The sequence below is a fragment of the Lepidochelys kempii genome, chromosome 1, assembly GCF_965140265.1.
Source record: "Lepidochelys kempii isolate rLepKem1 chromosome 1, rLepKem1.hap2, whole genome shotgun sequence".
In the NCBI taxonomy this organism is placed as follows: Eukaryota; Metazoa; Chordata; order Testudines; family Cheloniidae; genus Lepidochelys; species Lepidochelys kempii.
In genome coordinates, this window is record NC_133256.1 from 6,494,007 (window position 1) to 6,518,044 (window position 24,038).

Sequence of the window (24,038 nt, forward strand, 5' to 3'; positions counted from 1 at the left end):
GTGGGGGCAGTGTGTGAGGGGGGTGTAGAAGGAGGGGGCTGGGGGTGGGGTGGGGTGGGGGCTGTGTGTGGGGGGGGTGTAGAAGGAGGGCAGTGGAGTGGGGGTGGGGGCAGTGTGTGGGGGGGGGTGTAGAAGGAGGGGGCTGGGGTGGGGGTGGGGTGGGGACTGTGTACAGGAGGGTGGGGTGGGGTGGGGGCTGTGTGTGAGGGGGGTGTAGAAGGAGGGGGCTGGGGGTGGGGTGGGGTGGGGGCTGTGTGTGGGGGGGGTGTAGAAGGAGGGCAGTGGAGTGGGGGTGGGGGCTGTGTGTGAGGGGGGTGTAGAAGGAGGGGGCTGGGGGTGGGGTGGGGTGGGGGCTGTGTGTGGGGGGGGTGTAGAAGGAGGGGGCTGGGGGTGGGGTGGGGTGGGGGCTGTGTGTGGGGGGGGTGTAGAAGGAGGGCAGTGGAGTGGGGGTGGGGGCAGTGTGTGGGGGGGGTGTAGAAGGAGGGGGCTGGGGTGGGGGGTGGGGTGGGGGACTGTGTACAGGAGGGTGGGGGTGGGGTGGGGGCAGTGTGTGGGGGGGTGTAGAAGGAGGGGGCTGGGGGTGGGGTGGGGTGGGGGCTGTGTGTGAGGGGGGTGTAGAAGGAGGGGGCTGGGGGTGGGGTGGGGTGGGGGCTGTGTGTGAGGGGGGTGTAGAAGGAGGGGGCTGGGGGTGGAGTGGGGGTGGGGGCAGTGTGTGGGGGGGGTGTAGAAGGAGGGGGCTGGGGGTGGGGTGGGGTGGGGGCAGTGTGTGAGGGGGGTGTAGAAGGAGGGGGCTGGGGTGGGGGTGGGGACTGTGTACAGGAGGGTGGGGTGGGGTGGGGGCTGTGTATGGTGAAGGCTGTGGGGGCGGTGTACAGAAGGAGGGCCGTGTGTGAAGTGTGGGTGTGAGTGTGGGCTGGGTGTGGTGTGGTGTGGGGCTGTGTGGGGGGGGGTGTACAGGAGGGCAGCGTGTGGGGTGTGGGGTGTGGGTGTACAGGAGGGCAGCGTGTGAGGTGTGGGGTGTGGGTGTGCAGGAGGGCAGCGTGTGGGGGGGGTGTGCAGGAGGGCAGCGTGTGGGGTGTGGGGTGTGGGTGTGCAGGAGGGCAGCGTGTGGGGGGGTGTGCAGGAGGGCAGCGTGTGGGGGGGTGTACAGGAGGGCAGCGTGTGGGGGGGTGTGCAGGAGGGCAGTGTGTGGGGTGTGGGTGTGCAGGAGGGCAGCGTGTGGGGGGGTGTACAGGAGGGCAGCGTGTGGGGGGGTGTACAGGAGGGCAGCGTGTGGGGTGTGGGGTGTGGGTGTGCAGGAGGGCAGCGTGTGGGGTGTGGGGTGTGGGTGTGCAGGAGGGCAGCGTGTGGGGGGGTGTGCAGGAGGGCAGCGTGTGGGGGGGTGTGCAGGAGGGCAGCGTGTGGGGTGTGGGGTGTGGGTGTGCAGGAGGGCAGCGTGTGGGGGGGTGTGCAGGAGGGCAGCGTGTGGGGGGGTGTGCAGGAGGGCAGCGTGTGGGGTGTGGGGTGTGGGTGTGCAGGAGGGCAGCGTGTGGGGTGTGGGGTGTGGGGTGTGGGTGTGCAGGAGGGCAGCGTGTGGGGTGTGGGGTGTGGGTGTGCAGGAGGGCAGCGTGTGGGGGTTGTGGGTTTGCACAGTGTGTGGGGGGGTGTGGGCAGTGGGGGGGCAACTTGTATATTGGGGTGTACACTGCCCTCCTTCGGTACACAACCCCCACCCCACACACAGCCCTCCTGTACACCCCCACCAGGCCCTGACGACAGGCTACGTGGGAGCCAGGAGGAGTTCGTGCGTGGGCTGGCCATGCGGCCCTGCTTGGGCAGCAGGATTGCATGAGGGATGTGGGGCGGGGGGTGTGTGTGGGTGTGGGACAGTGTGTGGGGTTGAGGGCAGTTTGTGTGGGGGTGTTCAGGAGGGTGGTGTGGGGCAGTGCGTGTGTGGGTGTACAGGAGGGCAGTGTTTGGGGTGTGGGGCAGGGTGTGTGGGGTGGGGATGGGGGGAAGGGGGTGTGGGGGGTGTACAGGAGGGGCAGTGTGTGGGGGGCACACACAGAAGCAGGGATGGTATCTCAGTCACCAGCGGGCACGTGGGGAGGGGCAGGCTGGGTTCCTGGGCGAGGTTTGTTTACTTCCTGTAACTAGCTCAGGCCTGCTGATGTCATTTGCGTCAGGGCCTGGGGCCCTGCCGCTCCCCCCACCCCGCATGTGCCCGGGGCTGGACCCCTCCGTCCTTTCGACGGGCTGGGGCAGGAAGGATCCTTCTAAAGGCTGCGTGGAAGCCGGCGGCTGGAGATCCCCCCGCATCCCTCCCCAGCGGGCTCCAGCTCCCCATCCCCTCACCCTTGGGCCAGCCGCCGAGCAGCCTCGCACCCTGGCAGGCTGGGCTGGCGCAGGGTGGAGGATGGGGCTGTGATGCTCCTGTGGGACGGGGCCTGGTCGCTCTCCGGGACGAGCCAGGCCTACCCTGGGCAAACAGGGTCAGCCAGGCAAAGCTCCCCCATGCGGCCCTGCAGTCTCGTGGGGGCGGAGAGTAATGCCCCCCGTCCACCGTTCTCTGGCCACTCGATGCCATGGCTGGACCTGGGGTTCATGTCTTCTGAGGCAGTGGCTTCCAAACATGGCCACTTATTTTAGCCCCCGAGTTTCTGGGCACCCAGCAGATGAAGCCAGGTGGTCAGCCCCTCCAGGAGCCAGACTCAAGTTGGGCACCCAAACAATGCTAACGTGGGACTGGAAGGGACCTCCGGGGCATTGTGCCCAGTCCCCGGCTATCCCAGACAGCCCTGGCATATCGTCCCCTTCACAAACTTGTCACGCTCCACCCGAAAGCCCCTTTGGTTGTTTGTCCCTCTCTGCTCTACTGGGAGGTTGCGGCAGGGTTAGAAACCTTCTCCTTCCTAGCCTCCACGTTTCCTGGTCACTCGCTCCCTGTCTGTTCTTGTGCCAACATTGTCCTTTAGCTTCAATAGCTCGTCTCCTTCCCTGGGGTTCACCCTGGTGTGTATTTATAGAGCAATCTGATCCCCGCTCAGCCTGCCTTTCGCCAGGCTAAGCCAGCCAACCTCTCTCAGTCTCCTCCACGGCCCTGCCCGTCCGAGCAGCCCTTCTCTGCACCTGTTCCAGCCTGAATTCTTCTTCCTTCAACACGGGGTGACCAGCACATGAGCGCCGCATTCCTGATACGGTCTTACCAGTGCCTTGGACAGACCAAGACCCACCCACCCAGCCAGCTCACAGAGACACCAATCTTCTGTTTGGGGGGCTGCTTCTGCACAGGCCAAGGGGGTTGGACTGCCTGGGCCAGTCGGTTTCTCAGCTCTGTCACCCTCCCAACCCTGATGCATCATGAGCTCATTACGAGTGTGGCGTGTGGATATGAGGCATCACCAAAAGTATGGTAATTTCCCATGAGACATGCAGAGCAAAGGGACTTAGCTGGCCTCAGCACGGTAGCAGAGGAGAATCTCGCAATCTGTAATGTATTTATCCTCGCTCCACCCCTGAGGCGGGACAGGGCTGTTATTCCTGTGGTATAGAAGGGGAACTGAGATGCAGCAAGGCTAAGTGACTCACCCAAGGGCACACGCGGAGTCAGTGGCAGAGCTCCCACATCCCAGGCTGGTGTCCTGAGTACAGGACTATTCTCTGCGCTGCTATACAAGTGTGCTCTCGATTTCAGAGCGGCCTTGATTTTCTCCCCCTTCCCAGCACGCTGGCGATGCTCACGCGGGGATGCACACATGCCCTGGCTGCAGAGGGGGTGATCCACTGGCTGATTAGCCAGTCACGCTGGCCTTGGTTCTGGGCAGAGAGGTGTGAGGTGGGGTCATGCTACCTAGAAGAGAGGGAAGTGGGTGGAAGGGAGAATATAACGGCCGTCAGGTTGAAAAGATGAGTTAATTCTTGAGGGCTTCAATCACCTCCTGGCCCTGAGATGGAGCCCGCCCTCGGTGAGCTGGGACCGCTCTGCAGCAGGGCGGAAGTAAAGCATCAGCTGCCGAGGTCAGGAAGAAGCTTCCACACAAGCATGTAATTGCAAGAGAGTCCACCGGGTCTGGGTCTGGTCCCAGCCCCTGCCAGAGACAGGATACCAGCCTGATGGGACAATGAGTCTGATCTGGCTTGGCAGCTCCTTTGCCAGCAACCCCAATTGCTCCTAGCGAGGGAGGCTCCGTGCTGACAGGCCCCATGGCAGTTGCTCAGGACACCTTGTGGGCTCAGTCCAGAGCAGGGAAGGGAGGCTCAGTCCAGAGCAGGGAAGGGCCCGAGGGAATGGGCTGAGGCTGAACTGAGGAAAGGAAAACGGAGGCTGAACGTTAGGATCCATTGCCTGGTACTGAGAGCTGATCAGCTGCGGAATAGCTTCCAGGGGATGGGATGGAAGCCTGGACGCTAGAGGCATTCAGAACTGGGTTTGACCGAAGCCCAGAGAACGTACCTGGGTGGTGATCTTTCACTACCTAGAGAAACCAGCGGGGCTCTGGGGAGGTTCGAGTCTAGTTCCCAGAACGTCCAAGTGCCCTCGTTTCTTTGCCAGGATTGAGGGTTCACGTGCTGAAAGGCAGAGGCAAGGCCTTGGGAAAGGGCAGTAAAATCCGCCCAGCTGCTCTTTCCAGCGTCAGGCAGGAAGAACAGACCCGTCCTTGTGACAGATCCTCATTCAGGGCTGGTGCATCTTACTGCTCTCCTCTTCCTGCAGCAGAGTCAGGGGAGGCAGGGAGCGGGGGCCTGGCTGGGGGGCCACCCCAGAATGGTTGTGTTTTTACATTCATAACTGATGCAACAAGCCCAGAGGTGCCGGGGCTCAGCCCTGGCACAAATTAAGCCCTGCAGCATGGGAACCTTTTCCAGCACCGTAGGGCCTGCGTGTGGATGGTGGGCAGGAGTCTCCTGCCCAATGGGAAGCTGGGCGGAGCAGGGGAGCCCTTCCCAGCTCTGTTCCCATGGTACACCAAGGCCAGTGGCTCTGGCTGGGGAGCGTGGCTTTCTCAGCCTCAAAGCAGCGCTGCCCGGGAAGTTCTGGTGTACCTGTGGCTCCTGGAGACCACGTCCACTCGCTGCTCTGGACCGGGCACTTGCCACACTGAGCTCCCTGAGCAGCCCGGAGACCCCTGCTCCTGTCGGTGCCAGAGAAGGGCAGTTAGTGGGCACCAGGGCCTCCCGTGTGGGCGGCGCTGGGAGAACGTCTAGGGATGGGCAGGGCTGTTGTCAAAGCCAGCCTGCACAGCCTTCAAGAAGCCACGTGAGATCTAGAGCTGCCGGCTTGGTCTCTGGCTCCCTGCATTAGCTCTGATCTGTCAATCGCAACCTCCAAAGGCAGATGCCTTTGGACAGGGAATCGATACTTGAGCAGATCAGAAACCAAGATTTGAATGCAAACAGGAAGAGCCACCCTAGGAAATACGGGCCACAGAAGCAGAATTGTTTCTGCCTAGAAAGCGTTTACATGAGGGCGAAGTGGTTTTTTTCTCTGCTGGAGTTAGGAAATGGACGACAATAGCCAGCTCTCGTGCAGGAAGGAGAGCCTTCCAGGGAACAGCCGTCAGCCTGGCGGGTAGTCAGGAACCTCTGGTATAGCCTCAGCCCTGCCAGTGACTAGCTGTGTAATCTTGGGCAACCCACTTTGCCCCCATGCCTCAGTTTCCCCCTCTGCCAGATGGAGATAGTGAGCCTGAGACTTTAATCGATGTCTGTGAAGCCCTTTGGGATCGTAAAGTGCAATCAAGTCCCCTGGGTAGGATCAGGGCCTAGCACTTTGCAGGGCAGGAGCCCAGACACCACAGTGATAGAGATCCAGGTGCTTACCCCACGTCCATGTGGGGGATTAGACTATATTGACACCACCCTGAGGCCAACTCTGCAAAACTGTCCCAGCCTTTCCCGGCCCTTCTAGCAAATGAGGCCGCCTGTCCGCACTGGGCATGATAATGCCCGTGAACAGATGCTGCTGTCCTCTCCCATTCCCAGTGAATGGCTCGCTCCCAGCAGAGTAGAGCTGCACAGGGAGAGGGGCTGGTGAATTCAGAGTGGGGTAATCTCATAAGAGCCCCCCGTCCCATGTTCTGGCAGCCCCAAGCGGCTGCCCTCCTCTGCTTGAACAGAAGGAAAGCTCTGCTGAGTGATCTGCCAGAGCACCGTGCTCTGGCTGCCCGTATGGACAGCCTCATGTTTTCCCACGCGGGTGTCCCCCAGGGCTGGTTTATCCCCCCTCTGATGGTGCATTCCCAGCGCCGTTCCCATCAGGGCGACTCAGCGAAGGCAAGGGGATGACAGCTCAGCTGGCCTGCCCGTGCCAGGGCCAGGCAGCCCCCCGGGTTAGAAAACCTCTCAGGTGCATTCTCTAACCCGCCCGCTAACGGGATCACACCACCTCCAGGTGGGAGCGGAATCAGGACTCCTGGCATCAGTACAGACACAAGCCCCCTCTCATTTTGGGCCTGGCTCTTATGGCCGGATCCTGCGCCCAGTGAAGTGAGTGGGTGTCTGTGTAGCCCATTGGGCTTTGGAGGAGGTCCTTAATCTCTTCCAGGCCTCCACTCCCCCTCTGTAAAACAGTGACAGCAACATGGACCTTCCTCCCATCACAGGGTATGTGGGGGGGTTCACTGGTGAATGTCTCTGCCCGCGTACCCAGCAGTAGTACTCAGGACAGCTCAGATACCACAGTGATGGGCAGTGCTCCCGGAAGAACGGTATTCCTCAAGCCCCTTCTGTCCAAGGAGCTCAGAGCAAATGAGCTAGCTCTGTGAGCTAGGCGCCATCAACATTATCCAGGTGGGGAAACTGAGGCAAGGTGGGATGACTGTGGTTGGCACATTTCCAGACTTTCAAAGCTTGGCAGGCCCCTCTCCCCCCTAGATCAGATTATCCACTCCCATTTCCCTCCCTTCCTCCCACCCCACCACCTCCTCCCACGTCCCTCAGCAGCCTCTTGGCTGATCAGAGGGAGAATCTCTAGCTGATGGTGGCCCAGCACCTCCTCCAGTGCGGCAGACTCAGGGCTGCTTCCATTGGTTGTGGTGCAGCAAGTGGCCTGCTGGGCTTTCTGGAAGCAGGAGAGGGCAGAGCAGAAATTCAACCAAACTGCTGGTTACGGCACAAACTGGCTCGTGTTGCAGCTGGGAAGGGAAGACGCAGGGCGACTGGGATCTCACTGGCAGCTTCCAAGATTAGGGCCCGGTGCCTCGTGGCAGAGTTCTCTGGAGCTCAGCATGCCAAGTGACACTGGTGGAGTTACTGGCGTCTTTCTACAGCGGCTTAGCTCAGCTCTGTGGCAGCTTTGTATGTGGACGTGCTGAAATCAGTTCCAACCTGGCTTACAGCAGCTCAGCCTGGAGAGGCGGGGGGGTTGTAGGCACAAACTCAAGCCATAGAACCAACTTTAAACCATCGCAGGTGCACACAGAATTAAACCGGTGCAAATGCTGTGTGTAGACAAGCCCTTGTAGTTCACATCTGTGCCGCACAGGTGTCCATGTGCCTATGGGTGCCTGGTCCCCTGAAGTCCTGCTCAGCGTGCCCTGGGATCTGGGTAACACCTGCGATGGATGCTCTGGGGAAGGTTTCTTCACTTCCCAGGCCTGGCCAGGAGTTTGGAGGGGATGGTGGCAAGATCTTTTACCTTCACCCTCAGCATTTCAGCATTCTCTGGGCCCTGGTCCATTCAGCTCCGATTCCTGCAGAGGGAGATATTCCTTGTGCCGTTAAATTGCTGATCTGCTCCCATTCCTATCCCTTAGCCCCGTGGGAAGAGTTTCCTTCTCTCCTTCAGTACCCCTTGGGTTAACCCCTCCAGTGCTGCAGCGTACAACGGTGTCTCCAGGTTGCTTTCAGAAGGATTTACAAGGTACCAAGACAAAGGGGTGTTTTGCCCTGCTGACTTAGTTCATTGAGGGGCACAGACATGGCACACACCTGCCTTATCCCGCACGCCCGCTCCAGCGGTAACCCCGAGCTCCTTATTACCTATTTCCGGCCCGCCAGCTCCTTCCAGAGAGGATTTGTTGCAGCCATCAGGGCAGGCCTTCTCACCTCTGGCTGGCTCAGATTTACAGGCAGCATTGTCTAGTGGCCAGAGCAGGGCACCTGAGGCCTAGTCCTGCCACGGACACCAACTCGTTCTGTGACTTTGGGCAGGTCAGATGAGCCATCTGTTTTGTGGCTATAATAACCCCCGCCCCCATGTGAGTGCTCCCAGCTCCACCCACGTTCTGTGGGGTGGGAGAGGGGGCATTGTGCCCCTGAACGTCACCTGCAGAGGAAGCAAGCGTTGGGCTGGGAGCTGGGCTGTGACAAGGATTCACATGGCTGGTCTTTGATTCCATTTGTGGGAGGGCCAGCTGCTCCCTGCCTGCCAGCTGCTCCCCCCACCAGCCCTGCATCTCCATCAGTTCCCCTGGCTGGGAGGGGCTAGGCGGAGCAGAACCCAAACCACCAAGTCACCTGCTTCCGGTGACCTAACAAGACCTCCGGGGAGAGGAGAGCGAGGACAAGAGGCTCCCAGGACCAGGTGCTCTGTACGCAGCTGCAAGAGATGCTCTTGGCCCTCTCCGCTCTCACCCCAGGGACGGACTCCTGGGTGCCATTGATTTAGTGAGAGGAGCAGGGTGGGACCATGATCTGAGCACGGGAATGCCACCTCCTACATTCAGATCCCAGCGCGGACACGGGCTCACGGGTGACCTTGGGCAAGTCACTTCCCCACCTCTGTGCCTCGGTTTCCGCACTTGTAAAACGGGGAATGGTATGAACTTGCTAGTGAGTGTACGCCACTGCCCTCTGCTGGATGGAAACAGGGCTGCACAGCTGTGGCCTGGCCCCTCCACTGCTACCAGACTCTCCTTTAGCTCAAGTGAAAGAGATGTGCGGGTTTGGCACAGGAGGCTCTGAAACTTATCCTCTCTAATTTAGCTTTCCCAGAGTAGGCCCTTGCGTCTCACGTCTGTCTGTCTGTCCTTCTCCCCCCAACACTATTTCACCTGCAGGCTTGGAAGGAGGAGAGATGGGTAGTTCTATGTCTGTTTTCAGACATTTGGGAGACGCTGGGATATCACAGAATCATAGAACATCAGGGTTGGTGGGGATCTCAGGAGGTCGTCTAGTCCAACCCCCTGCTCAGAGCAGGACCAATCCCCCACTAAATCATCTGATGTTACAGAGCTGGGGGCTGTATAGATACCAAATAGACCAACTCCCCTTCCCCATGCAGCAGCCATACTGTGCAGCATAGGATGTCCCAGCTGGCCATGGCTTTGTTCTGACACTCAGTGGTTTGCCTGTTCATAGCACTGTGCAGACGTTCCCCCATTAAAGCCTCAGAAGCCAATGTGGGTGAGTATCGTAATCCCCATTTGGGGGAAAGGCCATATCTTTCACACCTGTTGCAACAAGTTAGGTCGCTAGCAAGGGGCCCGATGCAGGGGTGCTGAAGATGCACTGGCCAGCTGCAGCTCTCCGTGGCTCTCACAGCATTCCGGGTGCTCAGGTTAGCTCAGGATTGGTAAGTGACCTCTGGCTTCCTTTGTGGGCGAGCCCAGAACACTGTGGGTCCTATGTCAAGACTTATTATTTCTTAGCAAGGGAATGGTGCTTTTCTTCCTGGAATCTCGCTAGGGCTGATCTGGTGCAGCAGACCTTGGAGTTCTAACAATTATCAGGTCAAATCAGGGACATGAACTCCCTCTAACCCTATCGCAGCCCCTCCGGGTGGGTTACAGGCCGGGGGCTCATGCAGGGTTCGCCAGCTCCTCCTCCACCCTTGTGCAATGGAGGCTTCGCTGGCTGCAGCTGTCCCACACCAAAAGGGGACTGCCGGGGGGCGGGGGGGACTTTATCCCAAGACAGAGGAAATCCAGTCAGGACACTGAGCTGCTGCTACTCCAAGGGTCTTAGGAATGCAGCAAGGACAAGCTGGCGCCCTGCAAGAAGGAAGCACAGTCCAGGTGTGATAGACACTGAACAGGTTGCTACTGGGTTGAAATTGCACTCAGGGAAACAGAGACTTGCCATCAGGATGCCTGTAGCGGCTGTGGGACAGTCCAAGCGACGGGATGGAAGGGCCATTTGGAAAGTCCATTAATGGAGCTGGGGCTTTGCAATGCGTCATGCATAGGAGGATGATTTGCCACTATGCAAATAGCTAGGGTTATGCAAATCAATGTCGTCCAAATCAGCTGGACATTGATGAAAGGCAGCAGATTGTACACTATGCAACACACTGCACCCACGGTGCCTTCCCAGATCTGGGACTTTCTATCAGCGAGCACGGGTCAGCTCCTGATTAACTATCAGATCACATCAGTTCAAAGAGGGCCCCATTTCACACCCCCCCTTTCCCCCAGAGTCAGTGGAAAAGTCCCAGGGACTTCACGAGGAGCTGATTGCAGTGCTGCGGTAGTGCCATGCACAGCCGCAGATCTCCTGAGGGTCCCAGCAGAGCAAAGTGGGAAGGGGGCCTGCCAACGCCCACTCCCCCAGGGTCTCTTCACTCTCCTACAGCTCCTAGGCCACTTTGTGAGGGTCCCCACAAAGTACCTAGAAGGTTGTTACAAGGAGGAGGGAGAAAAATTGTTCTCCTTAACCTCTGAGGCTAGGACAAGGAGCAATGGGCTTAAATTGCAGCAGGGGCTATTTAGGTTGGACGTTAGGAAAAACTTCCTAACTGTCAGGGTGGTTAAGCACTGGAATAAATTGCCCAGGGAGGCTGTGGAATCTCCATCATTGGAGGTTTTTAAAAGCAGGTTGGACCAACACCTGCCAGGGATGGTCTAGATAATACTTAGGGTATGTCTACACTAGAAACACAAGTCAACCTGCCGTGAAATTGACACGCCAGCCAATAGCCAATGTCTACACGGATCCTGCGTTGCACTAACAACACCAACATACGCCCGACACCTCTCGTGGCGGTGGAGTTATGATGTTGGTGTCGCAGGGCACTTACATCGGTGGGAGGAAGGCTGTAGTGTAGACATTGACCTAACTGGGCTGACGTAAGTTGCCTTACCTTGACCTAACTGTGTCGTGTAGACCCGCCTTTAGTCCTGCCATGAGTGCAGGGGCCTGGACCTTTCGAGGTCCCTTCCAGTCCTTCTACCTTCTGGCTCCCGCGGGGCCCTTCACTGCAGTTTCCACCTGGATCAGGGTCCATTGACATGAAACCCTTCCCTGTGCTCCTCACAGCTCCTGGATTTGGCCTCAATCTCCCTGTGAGGCGTCATTATTCCTATTCCACAGATGGGGACCTGGGAGACAGCGAGCCATTTGCCCAGGGGCCTGTGTGGCCCAGGCAGGAATTGAAGCAAGGTTCTCCTGCTCCCAGCCTAGGGCCTCCAGCACAAGCCCACCCTTCCTCCCCTTCTGTCCAGTCTTGGAGACGGCTGGCTGGGAGCCTCTCGTGCCCAACCGCCGTGGTCTGTCCAGGCCTGGCCCAGCTGTGCAGCCTGGCTAGGGTGCGTCACTGCCGTGATGGGGCAGCGGCCTGTCTGCTGTTGCACACGATTCACTCCCAAGCGGGTTCGGCGGGAGTGTATTTTTAAATCCGCTCTGTACGTCAAGGGAAACTGGCGTTCCCCTCCTCCTCCCCACCTGCTTCGCTCAGCCCCACAAGCCCGCCGTGCCGCCTTCCCACAGCCAGCCCAGCCGCTCTGCTTCCTGCCGCTGATCACACAGGCGGAGCGCTCTCCCCGCAGGGCCCCGCCATGCTGGCCTGCACCCCATGAGATACCTGCTCCCCCTGCCCTACCTGGGTGAACAATCCCACGTCGGGATGGGGGCAAAGGGCCTTGAGAAATCCCCTGCAAGGCTGGCAGGCGGGGCGGGGCTGGGCCTGTGGGGCGGGGGGAACAGCTGTGGCCGCACTGCTCTGCATTTCCTGCTTTCACTGTACACCGGGGTTTTCACTTGCAGAGCTCGCTCTGATGTGTTCGTTTCACCCCCAGCACCACGCCCCGTACTGTGTTCACCTCCGGGCGTCCTGTCTTGCAGGGTGTAAGAAGAACAGGGCGATTTGGAGACAGGCGACTAGAATCATTAGATTTCCAGGGAGAGTGCCTATGTTTGGGCGTGGCCGCCCCGTACCGCCCCCTTCTGCTTGAGCGTGGCGCGGGCACTCCCTGCCTCAGTTTCCTTCCCCCGAGGTGGGTCTCCTCAGTGAGCCACACACAGGTCTATGCTGGAGATGCGGCTTAGCCCTCCAGCCAAGTCACAAATGGACTTATCCCCTTCTGGGGTGACCAAGGACCAAACAAACAAAAGGTTCTTCCACCCTCCCTGGGCTTGTCTTCGGCGCTCTCTCTGGGCCTCTTTCAGGGCTACCTTTGAGTCTTTCCCCTGCCCTGGTACTTGGCCTTCTCCTGTGGTCCCAGGCTCCAGTTGGTAGTTTGAGGCTTGAGGTTTCAGGGTTTGCCCCAGGTCCGAGCTAGAAATGGGCAGCTCTCAAAAGGAGCTTCCCAAAGCCAAGCTCTTCCCCAAAACGCTGCAACCTAGAAATGTTGCAAGAACAGGCTTTCATGGGGGACTTCCTGATCTCGAGGTGTCCTGAGAATGGGGCTGCTCAGTGTATTTCGGAGCGTCTGTTCCCTATCAGAGCCAGGGAGAGCCGAGGCATGCAGCAGTCGAGAGAAACAAAGCGAGCTTGTAAGCATTTGGGGGCAAGGACTCTCTTGTCTGGTTCTGTGTTTGTACAGCACCTCGTGGAACAGGGTCCTGACCCACGGCTGGGACTCCCAGTGCTGTCGCAATACACACAGTAAATGTGGTGAGAAACAAGAGGGCTGTTTAAAGGCCTGATCTTACAGTGAGCCCAGATCCCCTACGCACCACAGCAGTGGGACAAGGGGGAACAGAGAAAAAAGCAATGACTTAAAAGCCAGGATGTTCACCAGACCGACCAGTGCAGTCACTTCCATAGAGCTCGTGGCACTAAAATCTTCTCTAGCCCAGCCAATAGACTTTGTCCAAGCGCCCTGCTCACAGACACTCTGGGTTTTCGCTCCCTGAGCCAGTATCACCCCTGAGCGGTATCGGAACCTGCCTTATAAAGGCCCCTGGCTCCGCCCCTTCCCAGCATGCTTTGCTCAGGGGAGATTGAGATCCAGGGTGGCTCTAGCTTGTGCTACCCCATAGCCTGGCTCTGTCCTCCAGGTCAGAACCAACCTTGCAGTATCATGTCCTGGGCACTTTCCCGGAAACCATACGGCCCCAGCCTGGTAACAGCAGGGAAAAGAGGAGCTGTAGTTGTCTCTCAAGGTCCCTCACAAACAGATGGGGAATCCAAGTTTGGTTTACTAAAAGGTGAGGCCTTTTCTCCCTTGATGCTCCTTTCTAAACCCCAGGGACGGTTGGTTCTGTCACAGATTTAGCTTGGTGGACGGAAGCCTGTGGCCAGGAGGGGAGGGAAGAAGGGAGTCTGGTTCCTGGGTGTTTAGATCCTGGCTTTTTCCCCACACTTGGAAGCTAAACTTGTCTCTGCTCTCTCTCCATGTCTCCCTCAGCAGCTCTATTTTCCTACCATCCCAGACATCTCTTCCAGCAGAGAGACTGGGTGTCAGGCTGCGGTGGGTCAGGGTCCAAGCACTCTGAACTGCAGGGCTGTGAGGCGCTGGGATTTCAGTTTGGCCCATTAGAGAGATGGGAGCCATTGGCAAAACTGGGGGCTGGCTCCAAGGTTGATTGGTGTCTGGGGTTTTAATCTGACCCACAGGGAGTGTTGGTGGAGTCGAGCTGGGCTGTGGGTCAGATTAAAGCCCCAGACTCCCCCTCTGACATGCCTCTGTTCTTGTCCCTGTAGCCGTCCCTGAGAGAACACAGGCCTTTGTTCAAGTAAAAGGTTAAGAGCCTACTACTGCTACCAGTGACCTCTTTGGCTCAGTTGGAGAACCCTGCCCTTAGTCCTGCAGGCCTGGATTTGCGCCTCGCCGATGGCCCCATGCCTTGGCCTCTGTCTTGCCGACTGCCTGCCCCCTCGTTCCGTCCCCATGCCTTGGTCTCTGTCTTGCCGGCTGCCTGCCCCCGAGATGCGGCTCCCCTCTCGTCTGTCCTGGCGGCCTGGCGGCAGGGCAGCAGTTGGAAGTTCACTGTGGCAGCTACGCCCTGGATCTTCCCATGCTCCCTGGGCACGTATCCCAATCGACTCGTCCCTTTGCAGCCCCGCTGGTGATGAAACCTAATCAGCATCCTGCTCAGGGCGATGCTGGAATAATTAATTCGGGAGAGCGAAGGGGCAGCCAAGTCCATTCGTGGGGGAGTGAGGGTTTTGTTTTATACATGCACTTTATTCAACAAGGATAAATAATGTTGGTTACATAAATAATACCAGGTGGGGTATTGGGGTAGTGGAAGGGGTAGCGGGAAGTATTTGGGAGGCGGGCGCCCGCTACTCCTTGGCGTGATCTTGCTGTGCCCTTCTCCCCAAAGATCCCAAAGCGTGTTTGCCATTAATGGGTTAAACCTCACAACCTCCTGTGAGGCAGGTACAGAATCACACCCATCTTATAGGTGTGAAAACTGAGGCACACAGCAGGGAAGTGACTTGCCCACATTTACACACACGTCTGTTGTGTGGTGCTTATCTGGCCCTGTTGCACTGCTGGGAGGCTGGGCCGGGCTGTTACCCCATTGTGCTGACGGGGAACTAGGCACCGGGTTGATGAAGCGACTTGCCCACGTCACTCAGGGAGTCTGCAGCAGAGCCAGGAATTGACCCCAGCTCTCCTGATTCCCAGGTGCTAACCACTGGGCCCCCATCCTCTGCTGTCTCAGGCTCCCAGCCCAGTGAATTCTCCCTCCTGGCTCCCCTGGTCTTACCCCACCCAGCAGCCGGCCTGAGTCCTCTCAGAGCCAAGGCTTCCTCCTCAGCCCTGTGCAGCAATTCAGCCTCACTTTGCTGATGGGGAAATTGAGGCCCAGGGAAGTGGGGACTTGCCTGGGGTCACACAGCCAGTCGGGGTCAGAATCCAGGAGATCCTGGTGCCCAGGCAGCTGTGCAAGCCACTCCTCACTCCTAGGAATCCTGGCTGGGGGGCAACGTCCCTGCTGCGCTCAGTCTGGGTGCAGGCCCCAGGTGGGCGTCCTCCACTCAGTGGCTGCCTCATGGCTGCACGTGGCGGGTGATCATCGCTGCTCCTCATGGGGAGCCAAGCCACCAAACGCCGGGGAGTGGGGAAGCTGCGGTGGGAGTGGTGGAATACACGGAGTGGGCAGATGCTGGGGGGGCGAGGGAGCGGGACGGGTGAACCAGCTGAGGGTTTCTGGCCTGCCCAAGCTGTTGGGGGCAGAGGTCTGGAAGGCCAGGCCAGGAGGCTGGGGAGCAGGCCACAGCGGGGGGCAGTGCTGAGGGGGAAAGAGGCAAGCCGGCTTAGACACAAATTGGGCTATACACAAGTATATGGGGTAGCCTGCCGGTGCCTTGCAGGGAGTGGGTGCAGTTGATCCCCGACGTGCCCCCCAGGTGCCCAGCGCTGTCAATAGCTGCGATGCGCGGGATGCAGGGCCGGGTAGGGGAGGAGCAGGGACACCGAGTATGCCCAGCTGCGGGCTTTCCCCTTTGGAAGGGGGATGGCTGAGTGAGTGGCAGGTGGTTGGGAATATGGGGCCTGGACAAGGGAGCGGGGAGGGGGAGGGAAGGTGTCCTGAGATGTGCTGTGGGGAGAGGGAGGGAGGTGCCCCGGGGAAGGGACTGGCTCCTGGCTCCCGGCTCCCATCCCTGCTGGGCGCAGGGAGCAGGGCAGGGTCTGCAGCCAGCAGGGTAGATGCTGGAGATAACACGCGTCCCATGCCTCCCAGCTGCACAACCAGCTATCCACCCCCTGGTCTCGCTAATGCCCCTCCACGCAGCTCCAGCCCACCTCTAGCCCCCTGCGCACCAATTCACTCCCATGCCCCCGCAGCTGTCTCCCGTCTCCCTACGCCTCCAGATGGCCCCGGTCCCCCCACAGCCCTGCCCCCAGGCCCCAGTATTGCAGTTGCAGATAAATGTCTATAAGCGAAATGGAGCAGGGGGGCGCGTGATGGGAGCACGGCTGTAGGGGGGTGATGGGAGGAGGTGGCACGTGAGTGGAGGGGGAGCAGTTCACAGAGGAACTCCTATCTAATAAGCCACAAAGTTACAAGCAATCGCCATGGGAGCTTTTGCTCCTGTTACCAAGCTGCAGTCACCTCTGGGGTGGAACACAGCCGCACTGAACAGGAAAACCAGGTTGCAGTTCAGGACAGGGGGTGGAGCAGAATAATATACCCAAGGGCAGCAGAACGGGGTATTTGGAGAGGCGGAATGCAATTACCCATTAATCTGGTCAGGACATCTGGGTTCACAACCCTGCCCTTGCATAAGGGGCCCCCTGCAATCAGGACACTTGGCCTTACATCTGCTCTGAAAGGGGGCACCCTGCTGGGGCATTGGCTTCGTACTGACTGGAGGGAAGAGCGGCCCCTGCCAGTTCTCCGACACACCGCCCCCCGCGGCACGTGGGTTTTCCTTGGACATTGTCCATCGGAGCCAGGAGCGGGCTGGACCCTTGGCAACATGAACGGTCCCACGAGAGCATAGCCTGGAAAGTGGGCCGTGAAGGCGTGGGGCTGAGCAGCAGCCAGAGCAAGCACTTGCTTCCGAACCTTTCCCACCTTCTAACCGCAAGGAGATCGGAGCCTGTGCTGGGCCAGCTGCCTATCGGCCTCCTCCAGATCTGCTCGCTACTTTTCCTGGCAGGGCCCGTGCTCTGCCACCACCTGATGAATGGGTATCTGTCTTCTCACTATCATTCCCAGTGGCATGTGATGGCAGAATGCGATTATCTCCCTTCCACCCCCGCCTCCCCAGCCAGAATCTTATCAATCTTATCAGCACTAGCTACAGTTTCTGAGTGTGCCTAGCGATAATACCGCGTGTCTAGGGGGCAGGGCCGGGCGTTGTGGGGTCTGGATCTGGATCTCCCACTCCCACCTCCCATAACTTTGACCGCGCGAAACAGATCATGAGACTTTTGTAAAGTGCTTGGAGATCTATGGAGGGGAAAATGTTCTAGAAATGCTAAGTGCTTATGCCAGTGCTAGCTTTCCAGCCACACAGATCTTCTTCAGGCCTGGGAAAGGGACTCCCAGCATCCCAGAAGAGGCAGGGGTTAGCGGGTTACAGATCCTTGTAATTAGCCACAAATCCAGTGTCTCCGCTCAGGCCATGAGTTTCCGCGTCTAGCAGAGCTGTAAGCTCCCAGGCTCCTCTTTTGAAAGTGTGGTGCAGGTTTCCTTTGTGGATGAGGACGGATATTTGCCCATCACTGTAATGCAGCCACTTCTAGGGTGGAATCTGGCAGCTGTGCACTGCACCACTAGAAAGAACGAGGAGGACTTGTGGCACCTTAGAGACTAGCCACTTTATTTGAGCATCAGCTTTCATGGGCTAAAACCCACTTCATCGGCTGCATGCAGTGGACAATACAGTGGGAGAGACTGGGCCCGCTACAGACCCCTGGGGGACATCTGACATTGTCTTATTGTTACCTTCCGCTCTTTCCAGCTGTTTGTTGTAAGACCCCACCTATTGTCGCCTGTCTGAGACACATTAGGTTACAACTCTCTGGGGAAAGAGACCATCTGTCCATACAGCGCCTCGCACGATGGGGGCATGGCTCCTGACTGGCCACACCTCGGCACGACTGCGACACAAATCAATGACTTCAGTTGCGTGTCTCCTCTAAACCCCAGCACCTGCCGGTGCGCCCCTCACCATGGCATCAGAGTACTGTGCCCTGGGGTGCTGGCTCAGTACTGACTCAGTCACCAAGCCAACTTTCCACGGTGCCTCGATTTTCCCTGGAGGCCTCCTATCCTAGTGAACACATGGCCTCTGGAGACTCCAGCTGCTGGCGCAGAGAGTCTGCCCCTGGTGCAAATGGAGGGAGACTCATGGGAGTCAGGATCCTTACATGAAGGCTCACTTTGTTCCTTATCCTCTGTTAATGCATCTCAGCAATCTCTGGGCTTCCAACCGATGGAAGCGATGTGTGCTGGAGAGAAGTGAGGCTGGGGTGCCAGAACGGCTGGGGGGGGAGGGAGCGGAAGGGGGAAGGGGGCCATGGCTCCACCACTTTTAAAAGTGGGAGGGCACACCAGCCATAAGGGCAAGACATGGGGAGAAAGGATAGAGAGGAGCGAGTGGGGGGCGGGGTCTTGGGGGAAGAGATGGTGAGAAGGTGGGGCTCGGGGAGAAGGGATGGCGCGTGGGTGGGGCCTTGGGGGGAAGGGGTGGGACACGTTGGGGCCTCAGGGAAAGGGGGACTGGGGGCGCGGGGGATGGGACGGCATGGGGGCAGGGGATCGGGGGAAAAGGGCGGCGCTAGGGCGGGGGCTCAGGGAGAAGGGGTTGCGTGGAGGGGGCAGGGCCACGTTTTGGGTGCGGCCCCCCCCAACACTTTTAGGGAGCTTCCGTCACCCCGACTTGGTCTTGCCTCAGCACGGGGTGGTGGACGAGGTGACCTTCCAGCCCTACATCTCTGGGATTGTAGGTGGAGGACTCTGGGTGGGAGCAGGAGGCTGGTGAAATGGCTGCACTTACTTGTGCACCCATCCCAGATTCTCGAGGCCAGAAGGTGCCCTTGTGATCACCTACCCTGAGCCCCTGGCCATAGCGCAGGCCAGAGCCCGTCTCCAGCACCGAGCATGCTCTCATTGACTCTGTCTCCTCCCTCTCCAGGTTGCTGAAGTGGAGCCCAGGGAACGTGAGCCGGGATGCAGAGCATAAAGTGCGTCGTGGTGGGTGATGGGGCGGTGGGGAAGACCTGCCTCTTGATCTGCTACACCACCAACGCCTTCCCCAAGGAGTACATCCCCACTGTCTTCGACAACTACAGCGCCCAGAACACAGTGGACGGCAGGACTATTAACTTAAATCTGTGGGACACGGCAGGCCAGGAGGAGTATGACCGGCTCCGGACGCTTTCCTACCCCCAGACTAACGTCTTCATCATCTGCTTCTCAATAGCCAGCCCGTCCTCCTATGAGAACGTGAAACACAAGTGGTACCCAGAGGTCTGCCACCACTGCCCCAATGTGCCCATCCTCCTCGTGGGCACCAAGAAGGATCTGAGAAACAACCCCGACACCATAAAGAAGCTAAAGGAGCAGAACCAGATGCCTGTCACAACCCAGCAGGGGGTCAACCTCTCCAAGCAGATCCACGCCGTCAAGTACATGGAGTGCTCCGCCCTTAACCAGGAAGGCATCAAGGAGGTCTTCACGGAGGCCGTGCGAGCCGTCCTCAACCCCGTCCCGGTGAAACCTAAAAAGCCCTGCATCCTTTTGTGAAGAGGACTCCAGAAACCAAAGCGTGCGGCTGGGCTTGGTGGCCGCTTGGGGAGGGGGAGAGTGCCTTAGAACCCGGAGATGATCCTGCACTTGTCCCTCTGCACCCAGTGAAGCTAGTATGTACAGCCCTTCTCATTCCAGACGCTTCCCAGCTGTCTGTCCCAGGACACGGCAAGGGACATCCTGCCTCCATTGTATCCAGCATGCCCCAACCCCACTTCCCAAGCCTTGTGTCCTTCCAGTGAAGGCGTGATTGGACAGCTGGGTGCCACGAAACCAAGGCTGTTCTCGATAATAATAAACCACGTTTGCACTAATACATAGATTGTCTTGGATCACATTTTTTGGGGGGTGGGGTAACCCTGATATGTCATTAGATGGTTTCCCCTCCCCTTTGATGTGAACCCAAGGAGTCCCTGGTCCCATCCTGTTCTCGGGACCTGGGTACGTAGCTCACTCGGGGATGAATGGCTTCCACTTCTTGGTCAGTCATTCAGACAGCCACTAAAATGAAACCACTGCACTGCAAACCCCTATCCTGAGAAGCGAGTGCTCAGATGGCATCTGCAACCGCTTGCGCCATCTCCTTGGCCTTTGGTCTTCCAAACCCATCAGCTGCAGGGATGGAAGGAAACCAGGAACCTTGTTCAGTGTTAAAACGTGCCTGCCCTCCAGGAGCTGTGGCTGCTTTGGTGGTTTGATGGGGCACTGAGCCATCCTGCAGGGCCGACAGAACTGGCGTAATTGCTGAATTACAGGTTGAAGCTCATCAGCTGCTGAAGAAGCAAGTGCCCTGGGGTCCCTTTGTCACGTTGAAGACCTGCCAATGTTTCCATGGGATTGACTTTTGATTTGCCAGGAGAGGGAAAAGACAGAAACTTGTTCTGATTGTCTTCTCCTGGCTTCCTCGACGTTCCTTCTCCTCTGAGCCCCACACAGCCCTTCACTGATAGAGACCACCTGGCATGTTTGAAAAGGTTACCCCTGCATGAAGATGCTTTCAACAAATCCCACCTGTTTATAAAGAGAAGGCATTTGTGCTTACATGGGGGATGGGGGGTGGGGGGACTGTACTTCTATTTTTTTTCCATGGAGTTTTTGTTTTCTTCTGAGATGGCCCCATTTGCAGAGACACATTTACAGAGCCGGAGGCTACAACCGCGCTGGCTACGCGCATCCTCTTCCACGGCTAGAATAAGGCGTCCTGCACCTCCCCACGCAGGTCACCTCTTTGCAAAGAGCACCACGCTTTGGTGAGCACAGGTGCGTTTTGTGGCTTGCATTGAGATCATGGACTGGTTCCTCCTCCTGCACCCAGCCACCTTTCTTAACGAGACCACGTGTCTTCTTCCTGGGGACCAGACCTGCCCAAACTGCTTCAGAAGCTACCTACTCTATTGGTTTCCTGCTTAATGAGCTGCAGCCTCTTCACCTAGTGTTTATTTGAAATGGGCAGTGCTGTGAAGACCATGTGCCCAGCAGGGTGATCTTGAAGACTTCAGTGAAGGCCTTCAGAGAAGTGGCTCTCCTCCTTTTTGTCGTGTTTCCCTCAGCTGCCCTTTGAATCCTGCTGCATCACAGTGCCGCTTGTCCCAACTGAAACCTCTGCACAGTGCAGCCTGAATCAGGGTGCCTGGTCCTGTCTTGCGTGCAGGGGACTGGACTAGAAGACCTCTCGAGGGCCTTTCCAATCCTACCAGTCTATGTTTCTATGATCATCTCACTGCTCCACGTTCTGATTCAAGCTCAGCACTCAAACCTGGCCCATTTATCCAGCAGGTGCAAAGAATTGTCACCAAACATCACTAAAAGGAAAAGAGCCTCCGGGGGTCGGAGGGGGGGATCAGTTTCATCCAACTGATATGAAATGGCAGGGTAGCAAAAGGGAGAGTGGGGGTGATTTTCTTTTTTGGAGGTGGCAACAGAACGCTGGGGAGAGGGAGCAGCTCGTGGGACAGCCTGGAACTCCATGGGTCTCTCTAGGTACCAGGGTCTGCCTCCCCACATCCCTCCCGCCAGGTCTTTCGTGCCTTTGCAACGCTCACAGCTGGCTGCCCTACCTGTGATGCTCCCCCGGGCCGGGTGGAGGGGGCAGCACAGCCTGTCGGCCCCAGTGATGGCTGAATAAAGATGCAAGAAACGACTGCCCAGCAGCGTGTCCCGTGAGGTCCTGACCAGGAGGACCCGGCCCCTTTAAGGTCAGATAAGGAAGCTGAGACCAGTGGGAATGTCCTCGATGGTGGGGAAGCACTATCAAAATGCATTTTCTGTCCCCCTAACCCAGGCTGTAATGCAAGCGGTCTGCTCCCTCTTTCACCCGAGGTCAAGCAGCTTCCATGAGCCGAGGGCCAGGGAGTCCTGACAGTTCTGGTGGAAGGGGTGTTCATTGCACCTGCCACGGCGGAGAATTCAAGTGGTGCTGGCGGTGGGTTTCCACCAAACTTCTGCCCCCTTCCGTAGCATGAAGTGGCAAATAATTATCCCCATCCAGCTAACGCAGCACTGACGAGCATCCAGCAGGCTGAACCAGCCTTACCATCGATAGTGGCTGGAGGCCTGGGCAGTGTTATCCGTGGGCACACGGGGCCGTTCTCCTTTCACTGCAGATTCCAGAGGCTGGGGCCCCTGGTTCAGATCCATGGGCAGGGGCTTCCCAGAAACCAGCGTTTGCTCTGAAACCATCTCGGTAAACTACTTCTACCGCGAAGGGTGAGCTGATGCCAAGGAAACCTCCATCTCTCTTTCCAGGCAGACTGCTGGTGGGAACCAAAGGCTTTGCGTGTGACCGTGATGAGTCATAGCTCCAGAAGAGAAACTAAGAACAGGAGGACTTGTGGCACCTTAGAGACTAACCAATTTATTTGAGCGTGAGCTTTCGTGAGCTACAGTGAGCTGTAGCTCACGAAAGCTCACGCTCAAATAAATTGGTTAGTCTCTAAGGTGCCACAAGTCCTCCTTTTCCTTTTTGCGAATACAGACTAACACGGCTGTTACTCTGAAACCTGTCAGAAGAGAAACTAGCTCGTAACAGGTCAGCGCTGGGCTTAGAACGCCAGCCTTCTGCTCCACCCTGGAGAACGCGTCCCCCGAGCGAAGGAGAATCCAGGTTCGCAGGACGAGCATCGGCGCTCATGCGCTCTGTAGGCTGCAGCCTCTAGGGGGTGGCATGGCCGAAGATGCTTGAGCAGGTCACGTGGCGCCCAGCAGAGTGGCGATGGCAGGGCAGATACAGTCCACACACTGCACAGCATATAGAGTAGCCGACAGATCCTAGGAAAGTTGCCCAAACAATTGTGACATCGCCTCAGTGGCAGCTGCCTTTGCTGGCTAACATACCAGTGTGAAAGGCAAGTCCGAGCTCTGAGCGGGGGGAGCAGAGGAAAGGAGCTGCCCTTCGAGAGCAAGCTAACCTATGGTGTGTATGGCCCAGCTGGCAGCCATTTCTGAGGGGGGCTGGGAGCAAAGCCCCGTTCCAGTCCCAGCGCCCTCTCTGACTTTCCCGCCGGCTCCCGCAATCCAGGGCTCTCTCTTTATTTTTGCTGACGTGTCTTTAAGGGCAATTCTGTCTCTGTTTTTAATACTTTTATGAAACTGGAGCCTGGGTTGTAAATGAATCCCGCGTTGTACGGAGAGGAGAGTTGGGTCCTGTGGGATCTGCTTATTGAGAAGGAAATAGAAACAACGGGGTCTTACTGCCGGGAGGGCCTTGTGGTGTTGCTTTAATAAACAGAATATGTCAAGGCTCCCTGTGTCTCCTGGGCTCTGCTTTCTAACCCTCCAGGCAGGGAGTATCTGAGCAGCTGGGGAAGGGATGGCCCTGGCCTGCTACTTGGATGAGACACAAGTGGACTGTTCAGTTTCTTTTGATCTCTGTCCACAGCTCTTATGTGGCACCCATCCCATTGCCCAGGGTATCGGAGCCCCCATTTAGATGATCATGATGGTCCCTTCTGACCTTAAAATCTATGAATCTCCCTAAGAGAGGCCTCTCCTTGTGTGTGGCTCCGGCAGTGAGGTGGGCTGGGATACTCTTGCCAATGGTCCCTAGATTGAATCAGCTGGGGCCAGGGCGTTCTCGGGGGAGACCTCTCAGCCCTGGGATGCGTGGCCTCCTCTGCTCTGACAGCCAAGTCTGGTGAGTGTGCAAGGCCCAGCGACCGTCTCCGGCCCCTGCCCATGAGGGTTCGCTGTCAGACCGGCCCTCGAGCCTAAGTTGGGCGCTGTCTTTATGCCGACAGAGTTGCTGTGTTTTTGGGGTCTTGGTGCCGTGTACAGCGCCACGGGTGCCTTGCTGCAAACCCTGTTCGCAAGGCCTGAGCTCCAACACTTAGAATGGGCCTGGGTCCCCGATCCTGTGGGGCGCCGAGCTCCTGTCGAAGAAAGTGCAAAGGCAATTGTGCATGGAAGATGCTGGAGGCAGACAGACCCTGGTGTGCTTTTTATCCCAGGCTCTGCTACCTGTGGTCCCCGCACGGGCTGTCCCCGAGCCTCCGATCCTCAGCTGACTTCACCCCAGGGCAGCGCCAGCATGGCCCAAGGGAGCCGCTGACGAGTGGGATTACAGTCAAGGCTGGGCAACAGTGGCGTGGCCGCTACTGCCTGGCAGAGTGACCTTGACCAAGTCCCTTAGCCCCTGCCTGCCCCTGTCAGTAACTCCTCCACCAGCACGGGGCACGGGAGGGTTAATTCCTGTTGGAAAGCGCAGTGAGGGGCACCACAGTTACGGCCGGGGGGTTCTCCTCCCA

At 58.1% G+C, this 24,038-nt stretch overlaps 1 protein-coding gene across 1 annotated transcript in view; it reads left to right on the forward strand.

Annotated features, from left to right (window-relative positions):
• RHOG (ras homolog family member G) overlaps positions 1-22,169 on the forward strand; it is a 29,806-nt gene extending 7,637 nt beyond the window's left edge. Inside the window, exon 2 of the mRNA XM_073333140.1 lies at positions 18,683-22,169. Coding sequence (XP_073189241.1) covers positions 18,718-19,293 — 576 coding nt within the window. The 5' untranslated portion in view covers positions 18,683-18,717 and the 3' untranslated portion in view covers positions 19,294-22,169. The remainder of the gene's footprint in view (positions 1-18,682) is intronic.
• Positions 22,170-24,038: the final 1,869 nt, after the last annotated feature.